The sequence below is a fragment of the Ruditapes philippinarum genome, unplaced genomic scaffold, assembly GCF_026571515.1.
Source record: "Ruditapes philippinarum isolate M1 unplaced genomic scaffold, ASM2657151v2 ctg170_1_1_1_1, whole genome shotgun sequence".
In the NCBI taxonomy this organism is placed as follows: Eukaryota; Metazoa; Mollusca; class Bivalvia; order Venerida; family Veneridae; genus Ruditapes; species Ruditapes philippinarum.
In genome coordinates, this window is record NW_026858297.1 from 259,034 (window position 1) to 274,094 (window position 15,061).

Sequence of the window (15,061 nt, forward strand, 5' to 3'; positions counted from 1 at the left end):
TTCATGATGCACATCCCTTAAAAAGAATGGCATGTATTTAATATGAATTTTAGTCTTAACAATGAAGGTAAAATATGATAAACAAGACTCAACAAGGAAAGGTGGCGTTCAATGAACGCAACCCCATATATGACCAAGCAACAAGTACCAATGGCAATGGAGGCCCAGGCGGACCCAGTTTGTCATGTAGAAATAAATACTTTTTTTAAAAAAAAACAATTACACATTCATGTTATTTTGAAAAAAAGAAATAATGTACGATGAATATCAGATAGTAACATGCAAAAACAACAAAGCCATTGTTTAAAAATTCTTTCTCATATTGGATTGTATAATATTCTTTGGTTTCCCTAAACCACGAGTGGTGGCCAGCAATATAGGATTGAATACCATGATAAGCTGCATAGACATATAATTACAAAATAATTTTTGTTAAATTCTTCCAATTTCAGTACCATGTTATTTCGAAAATATCATTGTAAATGTAAATCGTGTCTTACTCCATTTCCTTGATCTTATGCAGCAGATTCTGTCGGCATAAGAAGACCAGTGCTGTCTCAATGATATTTCCAACACGTCTCTCCATTTCTTTTCATGTTTTTATTTCAATTGTTGGTAATCTTTAGTGTTGACAACAAATTGTTTGACCCTCACGCGCGCCACGCTACACTATCAATCATATGCTGTAAGAAAAATGAAAGAAACAAATTATTTCATTAAAGTATACAAAATATTTTGTCAAAAAAAAAACTTCACATGGATTGTAATTTTAGCATAACCATGATAATAACACTTGCCATAAAATTAATATACGAGGCTAATTTTTAGCTGCCTCATGTACGTTGAATATTAAGTAGCTACTGTGACTGTGTGCATTGGCAGCCTAGTGTAAACCTGTGTCTTTTATATAATGTAACAGGTAAGGATTCTGTAATGTCTTACTAAAAATTTTGCATTGTTGCAAGATTTATATTTAGGCAACGTTTTATCATTTGCTTTTTCAAATTTCTTGCAGTGACTTTGGTGGAAATTAAAATCATGTTTTCAGTAGGGAAGTTTATAAAACATTTCACAATAGGAAGTGGCAGCCCGTACGGGCCCGTTTAGTGCTAGCCAAAAGTTTCTAGCCGTACGGTGAGTCAACGTACGATCTAGGCAAGGACACACTGGGTATTGGCTAACCGTACGGCGACTTTTCAAAAAATTATATGGATATGTGAGTCACGTACGGCTAGAACTTTGGGCTAGCCGTTACGGTAGCCACTTCTTTCACAATAAGGAGTAGTTGTTTTACAGCTAAACACAAACAAGATCATGTATTCTGTATAATAAATTAATTATTTATAAATCTGAAACTATAAATTTGGTCCGCATAATTTTATATGTTTGACATCATTGGAAGACGAGTAAATAAAACACTGAATAAAATGCATAATGTATCGATATATTTCATTTTGGTACGAGACATTACATCTATGAATTCATTATCAATATATAGTACTTAATGTAAACTATGATGCAATACAATTAATCAGCTTACCCTGTTCCTCAATTTTGTGTTTTGACAACGAACCATGGCATTCCAACTTTCACAGGTCTTCAATTTACTAGAGTCTGTGTGTTTTTCCATAGCGGACACAACTTCACATGACCGCATTCTGTGTTTCGACATTTCACATACAAATAACCAGACACTCCCTGTTTAAATTCACCTAACATGTTGTCAAAAGTTAATCAGTGCTTGTTAATGGTAGCCAACTGGTCCAAGTCTACATTTTTTAACAAAATCTTAGGGTTTGACGCATACACGCCAAACTCAACGATTCTTCTTCCCTTGCTTTCCAACCCTCATTATCAACCGATTTAGGAAGAGTTGATGTCTTGTAGAGCTGGTTTGGTTGACACGTAATAACTGGTTACCTTGCACTATAGTTATGTTCTATAATAAAGTCGGAATACTTGAGTTTTCTGCATCTTTTTACACTTTTTTTTTTTTTAATCGACCGAGCGTATCACGCTGTAAGACGACCATGTTAGATATCTGCGGAAATTACGTCATTTTCTTGGGGAATACTACCACGTGACCCGGGGATATTCGCTATATGTATTAGAATTCCGACTTTATACGTAAACAAACGAAGTTCGTTACGAATAATGGCGAGATATGGCGGTAATTGTCGAAGATTGCCGATTTCATTATGGGTCTTCTACCTTATAATTTTTTTTAACTGTTATTGTGAACTACAATACCCTCCATGATACATATGATGTTTCAATTTGATAATCTCTAAGGCAAAAAATAAAAATTTGTTTGTTTCCACTTCCCGACCCATAAAAATAAGGTTGGGTAGGTAGGTAGGTTATAGCACGGACTTTAATTGACATTTAAATCCGTGTTATAGGTAGGTACATGAAGGACTTTTTTTATATGTGCATAATAATATAATTCCTTGGCAAAATAGTTTTATTTACTGAAAAAAGTTGGATTAACTTTCAGAACTGATATGTTTGTGGCGATTATCTGGCAAACTTTGTTTTTATAGAAAAGTTTCTGGTGAACTTTCAGCGAATATTTTTTTGATAGAAAGATTCTGGCAATCTCTGGCAAATTAGTTTTCCACTGAAAGTTTCTGGCAAACTTTTGGCGAACTACTTAATATTCTGGTGAATTCGCCGCAAAGTCGCCAAATGTTTGCCACAGAGTTGCCACTAGTGGCGATATCTGGCAAACACTTGACACAGTGTTTTGGCGAACTAAAAGGTTTGCAGCGAATTTGCGGCAAAGTTGCGGCGAGTTTGCGGCAAACCTTTCCTTTTGGTACGGGGGAAACTTACAAGCACACGCCTACAGATTCATGCTAATTGTCATGAAAATTATGAAAATGTATTCGAATGTGTAATATTGTGAAGTAACCAAAAGGAATCAATTTATACATTTTCAATGGCACTTACAAACCACATAAATTACCAAAAAGTGGTCAAAATATGCATAAATAGCCTTTACTGCATTGGGAACACAGTAGAAATATAGATGAAATACTGAAAGACCAGTCATTTATCGCATATTACTTGAAACTTTAAATTTTTACTTTTCCTTAAATCTGTACATTTTCTCAAGATTGATTTTATTGAATTATTTTGACTCATCTGGAGGCATGTAGCTTGAACAGCAAGCATTTTACTTTCAGACCGTTGTAGCATTGGTAAAGAGTATAATATAGTTGATGGTAAGGAAAGCTGTGATAGATGTAACGAAGGTTTCAATAAAAGTGTTGTAGGAAATGATGCTAGTTGTCAAAAATGTCAGGATGGATTAACAACTGATGGTGTTGGACAAGGCTCCTGTGATTTATGTAAGTATTGATAAATTTTGGATTTTGATTTCATTCTTCAGATCAGATGTTATGTGTGTGTATGTATGTGTGCACGTGTTTGTGCATGCATGCAGGATTATTTCAATCTGTCTTCTTATTTCATGTTTCATTAGGTAGTTTAAATACATTTAAATGACATAAAAGGTCTTTCTTTCTTTCTTGTCAGCTTTGGCATTGGTTGACCTTTTCTGTTGATGCACCTTTTTCCAGCCACATCTATTTTTAGTTCAAAGGTAACGGTCACAGGGTCCTGTGATAGCAGAATACAACTGGCTATAACAGTAAAGTGCATTTAAACAATGCATGTTAATGCACCTTGGTGAGTTGTACATGCAACACATATTTACAGGTCAAAGGTCAAGGTCACAGGGACCTGTAATATCTTAACATTACTTGGATATTAAAGCAAACCGTATTGACCTAGGAACTTTAAATTTTGTATGTAGATTTAACCTTGATAAATTTTACCAGCCACACCCATTGACAGGTGTAAAGGCTAAATGTCAAGGTCGCTGAGACCTGTAATAACAAAACCTAAAACTAGTCATTTAATCAAAGTGAATTGACCAAGGAAACATAAAACTTTGTATGTAGATAAAGGTCAAGGTCACATAGACCTGTTCTATCAAAACATTTAAATGGTCATTCAGTGAAAGTGTAGTGATAAAGGAACTGGAAACATTGGTGACCTTGATGAGCTGGGTGTGCAACATGCATTTCAGGTCTAAATGTTAAACGTTAAGATCACTAGGACTAGTAATAACAAAATAACAAAACATTAAACAAGCAAATTTTGTATGTAGATGCACCTTGAAGAGTTGCCACAATCATTGAGGTCAAAAGTTTAAAGGTCAAGGTCATATGACTATGAACTTAATTAAAATTTTATTATTTCTTTGTTTTATGGTGATTAGTGAATAGCTTGACATGTGAATGCATCTTGATGAGTCTAATTTACCACACCCATTTTAAGGCCTATATGACCTTAACCCTATATTTTCTCTTTTGCTACGAAACTTGAAGTTTAAACTAACCAGAACATGCTGCTCTTCAGTCAGTGCTTGTTATTAATTAGAATAAAGATAATTACAAACATGTTAATTCACTTTTATGTAAACAAATCTTTTTTTTTCTATAGAAAAGTTTAATTCATTTTCAAAATAAGTTTTATTGTAGATCTACAATTGTAATTGATAATTAGATATTTACAAAACAAAAATGAAATAATATTCATGTTTATAATTTGATATCTTTCTGTGCCTTAGTTATTTGTTCTATAAATTTAACACTATGTAATGGCAAAATCTTAAATAATTCAAAGGTGACTATCAACCACATTACAACAAAGAACTCATAGTTAATGATTGTAATTAGACTAAGTGTGAATTTGATAAATACAAGTGCTTCAGAGAGGGGCATTGACCACAGTTACATGCCTGAATTGGGATTATATATACATGATTTGTCTCAACCTTGGTTCATCTTTAACCACCTTTGCTATTTCTCTTGCTTGATTTAAAACTTGACAACAATAGGTGTACTAGTTATCAAGTTATGTTACATGTATTATTTTATTTCAATATCAGTGCACTGTGTACCAGGAAAGTACAAGGCAGGAGATGAATGTGTGGTTTGTAAGGCAGGAACATACAAGTCTGAAATGGGCAATGATGAGTGTACTCCCTGTCCTGATGGTACAACTACAGACACAGTCACAGGTGCAACGGCAGCCACACAGTGTGATACTGGTATACATTTCCTTCATACTTTATGTGATACTGGACTTACATTTCTTTCATACTTTATGTGATACTGGGCATACATTTCCTTCATACTTTATGTGATACTGTCTAGTATACATTGGCTTCATACTTTATGTGATACTGGTATACATTTCCTTCATACTTTATGTGATACTGGACATACATTTCCTTCATACTTTATGTGATACTATTATACATTTCCTTCATACTTTATGTGATACTGGGACATACATTCCCTTCATACTTTATGTGATACTGGGAATACATTTCCTTCATACTTTATGTGATACATATGTACTAGTATACATTTCCTTCATACTTTATGTGATACTTGTAATACATTTCCTTCATACTTTATGTGATACTGGACATACATTTCCTTCATACTTGATGTGATACTAGTATACATTTCCTTCATACTTTATGTGATACTGGGACATACATTTCCTTCACATTTTACGTGATACTGGGTATACATTTCCTTTACATTTTATATGATGCCGGGCATATATATATCCCAAACCAAAATCGCAAGCTAACATTGCAAGCTTGTCACAAGCTTGCTGCAAGCTTATGTTGCAAGCTTGCTACTGGCTAGTAATTGGAACCTTGCGGCAAGCTTGCGATCAGTTATTTAAAAAAAATCTGACTGCAAACTAGTTAATATTTAAGCTTGCGCAAGCTTAATCGCAAGCTTGCGCAAGCTTAATCGTAAGCTTGCGCAAGCTTATTTGCAAGCTTGCGCAGGTTTATCCGCAAGCCTGCACAGGCTAAGTCGCAAGCTTGTGCATGTATAACTACAAGCTTAATGTATAAGCTTGCGCAAGCTTAATGTATAAGCTTGCGCAAGCTTAATCGCAGGCTTGCAAAAACTGTAAACCCTATTTGGAAAGGGAGTTGCTACGTATACGAACAGTCTCTGAATCCTATGTAACATGCAAAAAAAAAAAAAGGCATTAATTACCATGATAAACTTATTTAATCATAAATTGTAAAAAGAAGCTGATGTTAAATTTTTCATTTGCTACACTAATGTTTTCTTCCAATTACCATGGTAAATAGCCTTGATGGAATGACATTGAAAAAATCCAGCCTAATTCCAGCATCCTTGAATGTTCTTAAAATGTAAAATTCTGGGACGGAATTCAGCACAGGAATGTTTGGGATAGAATTTTTATGAGTTTAACATGATCACATATTTCTTTCACAAAATTTAATACATATCCTTTAGTCCAAATACAGAATAGAACACCCTACATTCACTATAACACAAACAGTTTTTTTCTAGCTGCAGGTTTTAGTAGGTTCTTGTTTTCTTAGAATCCAACACTTTGTTTTAAGCAATTAGTTTGCTCTTAGTCTGTCAGTGACAAACTATTCAATCTTAAATTTGTTTTAAATGTTTCTGATTATTTAAATTACTATTTCTTTTATCGGTGTCCATTTTTAGTCCTCTGCCTGTGTTTCCTAGAACTTCTTATGGTTGTGCTCACCTTTAAAGATAAAATTCATAATTAATTAAACACAGATGCGGTAATGAACTATGTTTTATTGCATAAATGCAGTTATATTTCATATCTTTTAATAACATCAAATCTAATGTTTCAACAGTATTAACTATTAAATATTAACTATGCTTATGTATTTTCAAAAAATACTAAAGCAATGCAGTTTATCTTATTTCAATGTGCACATTAATGTTTAAGAATTTCTCTGTATGAGAATTAAGTAAATTTGTGACAATATTTATTACCCAGTATGTATTTTTTCAAGAAAAGATGTGGAATAGAAAAGTATTGAGATTTAATAATATACCTTTTCAGGATTAATACTGCACATCATTATTAAACACTGCATGCCGCTATTTCTCACACTAATGTCCAAGCCTGCAAATTATTTATGTATAATGTAATTTTAGATTGTTCCGTTGAAAACACAACACATACATGTAAAATAACAAATGAATATGATTGACCCTGTTCAGCTGTACAAAACTACTGATTGTACCATTTAGTCCTATTTAATCAAATTGATTTAATTTGTTTAATTTGCAGGAAATGAAAAAGATCTACTAACATGCCATTTAAACAATATAAACAATCATTAAAAAGAAATCATTGAATAATTTATATTTTACAGATTATACATGTATAGATTAAAAAGAATTATCAGAAAAACAAATGCATGAAGTTGAAAATATAAAAACAACCTTGATCTCTTGTTACAAATGTTAATAGTTTGATATATAACCTGTTTCTGCATTAATGTAACTTAAGGTTTATAAATACCTGATTCTGTTGTATATCTCCTTGTCCCAGGTGATTCTGATTGTTATCATACCAATACTTAAACACTTTAAAATCTTAAACAAAACAATATCTTCAAAACTGCTAAAATATCAAGTACATCCTCTTTGCTGACCCAGATATCTTAGAATTCAAATTTTACAACAGTTACTGTAAAACTGGACAGGTCTATCAGTATGTAAAGCAGGGTTAATCTACTCATCATTTTAACTTTCATTCTTTGAGCGTAAAAGAAAATATCAAATAGCTAATAGATATATAGATTTTAAAAATCATTACAAATTTTTGTACAAAAAGATTGCAATGTCCTTCTAGACACATTCTGCATATGAAATTTATAATGTTATCTCTCCCCAAAATAATCACATGGAACAGCCTGATCTGTCGGAATGACCAGGGAGTAAATTAGTCATGCACAGATGGTCAATTAATTTTATCAAGGCTCTGATGTGTGTAGCGTAAAAAATCTCAGTGGATGTAGTATTTATTTTCCTAAATAAAAGCAATATATATTGATTAATTTAATATAGAATATATATGAGATTATTTCATGCACTGTTTTTGTTATGTTTATTTATTTATTTATTGTTATCCAAAAACATGAATTCTTAGAATTTAAAAATGGCAAGCAATGCAATCCCATCTTGATTATTAGTGTCTGAATGATTGAATCACAGACTTTAATTAATTTATAGTTAAACTTAAAGCCTGTTATTAAATGGATATTATTTCATTGTACATAACTTCATGTAGATTTATTGAAATAATAATATGTATTTAACAATCAATTCATTTACTTCTTTTGCACAGACATTTTTTCTGAGATATACCCTTTTCCAACTATATGAAATGTATAAAGTGTCAAATTTCAAATCATTTACAGTAACTTGCATTAAAATAAATGATGATTTTATATTTTCTTCGTAAATTTACAATACTGAGCTGAATATATAAAATAACTAATAACTAATAATAAACTTTAGCGTGGTAATCTAGTTTAAACTAGTTAATTTTCACTGATACTATCATTTTTGGAATTTTTTTTTAATGTGTACACTTTTGACAAAAATTTTCGTGTACTAAGTGTTTCCATTACTTTAACAAGAAATTTCTAAGTGTAGATTTGTACAAAAAATTTCTAAGTGTCTACTAATTGCAAGCTTGCGGCATTGCAAGCTTACATCAAATGTTTGCAAGCTTGCATGAATTTTAAACAAGCTTGCAATATATTTCAAAAGTCATCGCAAGCTTGCGCAAGCTTGTTGCAAGCATGCAGCAACCTTGTATTTAAGCTGTAAGCTTGCGGCAAGCTTGCGACAAGCTTGCGGCAAGCTTGTCGCAGGCATGCATTTTGGTTTGGTACATTTCATTCACACTTTATGTGAATCTGGGCATACATTTCATTCATACTTTATGTGATACTGGAAATAAATTTTTTTCACACATTATGTGACACTGGGTATACATTTCCTTCACACTTTATGTGATACCAGGTATCTAAAGTCAACTTAAAACCTGGTCTTATGTAAGACAAAGTAAGTCTTAAATCTAAACCTTTAAACATAAGATAAAGCAAGCTTAGAATGTATGCCCACTCATGGTGAAACCAGAATATTAACATTTTTAAGACATAGTAAGCCTAGATATCAGACTTATAAAGTGTAGGGTCAAGATCAATGTAAGGTTAATGATATTGGTCATATGTTATAGTTCAGATCGTAATATTGGTTCCGAGGGTTCCAAGCCCTTTGGGTAGTAATGAAACTTGCCGTGTAAAGGTCAATTGTTATGTTTTTGTTTTAAAAGGCATATTTTTCAATTCAAATATCAACATTTTATACAAAAACAACATATAAAAGTGCTTTTAAATGCCATACCGAGTTTATACAAGGTCAAGGTGATCAGTCATGTGATAAAATAATCTCACATTTGTTGTCCTGTTATATTAATCTATTACTAAACTTGTTTATGAAGTGTGCTAGATGTTCATATGAGATCCTTTATATATACACATATATATACATATGACATGTTAAATTATGATAAAGGTTCCTTGTGCAGTGTTGAAATTGTAAAAAAAAGAAGATATTTAAGAAATAACAACAAACTCCATAAAAATTTCAGTTATTTTGTAAGTGATTTCAATGCTTGTTATGACATAGATTATATATGTATGTCAAAAATATATGATGATGTTTTCAGTGGTATGTGCTAAGGGTAAATATAGAAAACCAGGTACGAAAACAGGCTGTTATGCTTGTGAGGCAGGATCATATCAACCCGAGTCGGGAAGTACAGGTTGTATTAACTGTCCTGATGGAGAAATTACCCTGGAAAATGGACAGTTTACCTCCGATGCATGTGTTCGTAAGTATAGAATTAATAATTATCATTGATCGTTTTTCAGAACTTATTGGTAACAAATATAATACATTAATTTCAATATATATATATATATATATATATATAATAATATATATTGATACTAATCATTTAGGAGGCTAATATTTACTCCAGTGATTCATCAGTTGTATTAGGAGATACTGCCCAAAAGAAACAATTTTTCTATTTATTTCATGCTTTCCAGTGTTTCACTGTAATATATCAGATGATTATATTCTGATAATCACCACCAGGGAAATTTATTAATTATAATTCTCACTGCAGCCTGACTGTATCTGAATGTGGATGAAAAGAATATCATAACTAAATGGAATATTAACAAGCAAAAAAATGCTGTCATACGTAAATTTTGCTTCTTTAGGAAAAGAAAGTCGATGTCATTCATACATCATGTTAATCAAAGGGCTGAAAGCTCTGTGGTATTCTCTGATCTTTGCAATCTAAATCGTACTGTACAGTACATCTGTATGTATTTTCCTGTATAAGTTTATTTTTATATAGTTACTATAAATCAATTCATCTTACAGGGCACCGAGATGCAGCGACTGCGTTTAGATTTTTTACTATAACAGTTTGAGTTTGATACATGTACATACGGAATTTTGCATGACTAAAGTTGCATCAAAAATATAATTCATGTTCAGTTTTTTATGACAGCCACACATTATCATTGCATACCGTGTCTACTTTAAAAAAGACACTTAAAGAAATAGTTGCTTTGACTGGGATTTGAACCCCTATTCTCTCACACCCTAAACGAGCGCGTTACCCCTGTACCACGGGGAAGTTACACGAAGATAGCCTGAATAAAATCAAACAATTCTGAATTTAGTAATTCCTAATCTTTAAAATTATTAGTTTTGATGTATTTTGTTCACAATAAACCTGTTGTTTAACACTAATGTAAATAATTTATCGAAAATCTTCTCGCCAAAACTGAGTCCGACATGTATATATTTCATTACTCGACAGTCAGATTTATTTGTGTACTACGCTATGAAGTATTCGGTAATCGACATCGCTAAAAATAGCATTTTCATTGATTAACCGCGTAATTTGTGATTGTGCATTTATTGTCAATTCTATAAGCCAATGCTATTTTTAAACTTTGAATGCCTTGTAATTTGTTGGATACTTGTAATAAAATAAAAATATTCCTTTCTTTTACATCGCTAGTTTTAAACTCTTTTGAGAACTACTTGTTGATAGGTTTGTCGTTAAATTCTGTGCCAGAGATTGAATGTCAGCGTCAGAAAATACAAAAATGTTATGAAATTAGAGAAACGTCATGATGTGATGACGTCATAAAGGAGAATATTTGGCATTTAGAATCAAAATCAGTAAAAACACTAAAAATCACTTAAAAAGCATGAAATAAAAAGAAAATTTATTTGTTTTACATATAAGATTGAAATATTTGTGAACACAAGCTATTCTATTTTCAATCGTTTTCAACGCCACTCGCGAAAATATTGCGTCTGGCTTTCACTCATTGAAATATATTTCAATCTAACATGCAAAACAAACAAATATCCTCTTTATCTTCTTGTTATATCAAGTTGTTATATCTAAATATAATCTGTCTACATGAAACATTTGAATACATATTATAGTAATATGTAATATTAATTTGACATTAGCTGAGTGTAAAGAAGGGGAGCAGTATGATGCAATCAAAGAACAATGCTTCCTTTGTGAGACTGGTACTTATAAGGAATCAATTGGTAACACAGATACATGTAAAGCATGCCCTACTGATAAGACAACTGCTGGCCCTGGTGCTAAACAAGCATCAGACTGCTCAGAAAGTGAGTTTTTTATGCCTATATGTAAATCATAGTTAAATCTATATGTAAACCATAGTTCTACATTTTATTTTGAAAGAAATAAAATTTGTTTATCTGTTGACTTGAAATCAAACAGTTTAAGATTAAATTTATGACAGAAAAATAATTTCTTTTTATCTATATAATGATATTCAACACTGATTATAAACATATTAATTTTTTCTTCTTTATGTTACATATATTCAATGAAGAAAGTTTTATGTTTTCTTTGCATGTCACTTGTTACAAATTATAAGTTATCATTTAAAAGAAAACACAAGAGAAATTTTGATCTTGATATCATATTATTAGGTAATTCGAGATCACATGTTTCACATTCATATTAAATGAATATATTATTCAATACAAATAGAAATTGTTTCATCATGAAACTCAATCAAAATGTCTTTGTCTATCCACATGACAATCCATTAATCATTACAGAAGTAATATTCATAATCCAGCAACTCTTCAAATATAACTTCTACAAAATACAATATTGTACAATAAAATATACAAATAACACACAATAAGGGCGGGCGTGGAGGGTAAAATAGAATTTTCAACATGTGATCTTCTTGTCAAACGAATACAGAGAATGAACCAAAAAGGCAGAAGCGCAAGCGACAAAAAGTTTACCGCCAAAAATATAGGCGACCAATAGAAAGTTGTTTTACTGCCTACGTAATGCATAAATTAAAAATCCACCAATGAAAAAGAGTTTTTAAAAAGGTCAAATTCATTCAACCTTATAATTAAGTTATTTTAGTTCAAAATAAACAAAATTATAAGTTATCATTTAAAAGAAAACACAAGAGAAATTTTGATCTTCATATCATATTATTAGTAATTCGAGATCACATGTTTCACATTCATATTAAATGAATATATTATTCAATACAAATAGAAATTGTTTCATCATGAAACTCAATCAAAATGTCTTTGTCTATCCACATGACAATCCATTAATCATTACAGAAGTAATATTCATAATCCAGCCACACCCATGGCCATGAAAAAAACAAACAAAAAACATTACAAAATACAAAACATCAGCAAATAAAGTTCAGATACATACAAATCTACTAAGAGGCTTTCATACCACCTCCTTAGTAGCATAATCTCCAAGACTGGTCATTACCAGCTTACGAGACTGAGCCTTTCTTGAGAAACAGTGTGTCTCAAGCAAAGCATAACGTACATATATCAACTAATGCATATATTTGAATATAAACATTAAATCAATATCCTGAAACACTCTACAACAAGTGTATACACAATAACAAAACCACTAAGAGGCATTCTTTTAACCTCCTTAGTAGAAAGTAATCTTCAATACTAGCCATTGCCAGTTTGTAAGATTTAATCTTTCTTGAGTAACCAAGTGCCTCAAGCAAAGACATAATGACATTAGAACATGACACTATCTTACGAATGTATATTCTAAAGATTATAATAATTATGAACATATTTTACTTAAACAAGCTGTCTAGAAATACAAATATTGAAACTTGCAGTAAACATGTAGCGCTCATCCAACACTAAGATGTAATTACTTTTAAGTGAGCCAATGGTATTAATGAAAAAATTCTTTCAAACGCTTGTACCTTCTAGATTAAGATGTAAACACCGTCTTTATAGCATAATACTCACGACGGGGCAAGCCACATTTAAGAAAGGGTTTGAAAAGTTCTAATGAAAATAACATTTCTTTGATTTGCATATAGTAGAACCAATTTATTGTTAATTTTTTAACCCTATTACCAGTAGTATCAAAATCTATAGGGCGGGGAATAATTGCAGATACAAAATGCTTCCAGAAGATTGTTGACGAACATTGGAAATCAAATCGTTAAAAGATGAGATAATCTCATCTTCTGAACGAGGGCCAGTTACAATCATTGGTACCACATGTAAAATGACATAAGCAGATCTAAGATCAACTTGACCTTGTGAAATACGAAAACTTAACCTTGAAATATTAATTCCAGGAAAGGCTGTTATTGAGTATCCAAATACCTGACACATTTCTGGCAATGGAGTCCTGAGACAATTGTACACTTTCGAAGTGTGGATGAGCTAACATGTTCTGAAAACATACAAAGAACAGTTTATTAATGACTATACTTTAAATCAAACATAAAAAACATGAGAATATCCTTCATAATTTTAGCACTTATCTTCAATGGATAGTGAAATATAAACGTTTATGAAAACGTCAGAATGCCATATCTCCAAGAATTTGAATTTCATCTGAACTAATATATTCTTAAAGGCAAGGGTAGCAAAACCACGCCTAAATGAATGAGAGGAATATACATGATGATCAAACCCAAGATCATTTAAAAACCTGACGCAATTTATTTTGAAATAAATAATAAGTTACCGGTTTACCATTAGGTAAAAGAAATAAAGCATCTGCAGATTTCCCAGAATGACCTTTAACATGTTATCATATGCAGAACCGGGACACAAACAAGAGCCTGGAACTTAATAGAGGATCTGTAAAAAGAGTCGTTCTCCAAACTGAATTGTTTGGTCCAATTCCATAGTAACTATTAAACCACGCATGAACACGAGTACACAGACCTAAATCAAACATTTATGAATTATTAAATCTTTAAGTGTAGTTGGAACTGAAATTTGACTTTCGTGCCAAACAGAAAAAATGCAAATAAAATAAACACCAAAAAACTAAGTTTTTCTGGATCTTTAAAATTCAACGTCAAGTAAATCTTAGAAAGAATAAAAGGAGTTATAGGTTGAGCTTGTTTTTACACAATGACTATTTCAATCGGGAAAAATCCCACGAAGAGGTGAAATTTATCAAAAAAGTATTCATTTCATTCAAATTATACCCAATAACTGATGAATCAGTTCTTACAACCACTTAAATAATTTCGAATACTAGCCACAGATTTAAAAGATCTACTAAGGAAATTGGGAATAATAACTGAAATGTTTTCAGTTGAAGCAGGTAAATAACAAGAAATTGCAAAAATACAAACAAAATAATATAAATGATTCCCATTTGAATTTTTAAATTTTTTCTACTATTTTCTGCATATGCTGAAATATAGACACAGTTTTAAATCTGTCTTGAGAGCCTTCATTGCAGATCTCGCAAAATAAACCAGAAGACAAAAAGAATTACCAGTCATTAACAAAAGCAAAATCTTGCTGTAACACCTCATAATGATCTAAATGAAAACCAGATGTTAACCGAAAAAATTCATCTTGAAATTTTTTGTGTTGATACCAACGAGATAAGCAAAATCAGATATACGATTGTCACGTACTAGATAAATTACATCTCTGATCTCACATTCAGCTTTGGCGTCAAAAAACATAAATTCTCTTAAAACCATCTGCAAAAATAGGGCATCTAG

The 15,061-nt window shown here is 31.5% G+C and overlaps 1 protein-coding gene across 1 annotated transcript in view; it reads left to right on the forward strand.

The window, feature by feature from the left end:
* Positions 1-15,061, forward strand: part of LOC132752704 (uncharacterized) — a 136,171-nt gene that overhangs the window by 115,923 nt on the left and 5,187 nt on the right. The window contains exons 51-54 of the mRNA XM_060743068.1: positions 3,189-3,353; positions 4,961-5,122; positions 9,646-9,810; positions 11,487-11,654. Coding sequence (XP_060599051.1) covers positions 3,189-3,353; positions 4,961-5,122; positions 9,646-9,810; positions 11,487-11,654 — 660 coding nt within the window. The remainder of the gene's footprint in view (positions 1-3,188; positions 3,354-4,960; positions 5,123-9,645; positions 9,811-11,486; positions 11,655-15,061) is intronic.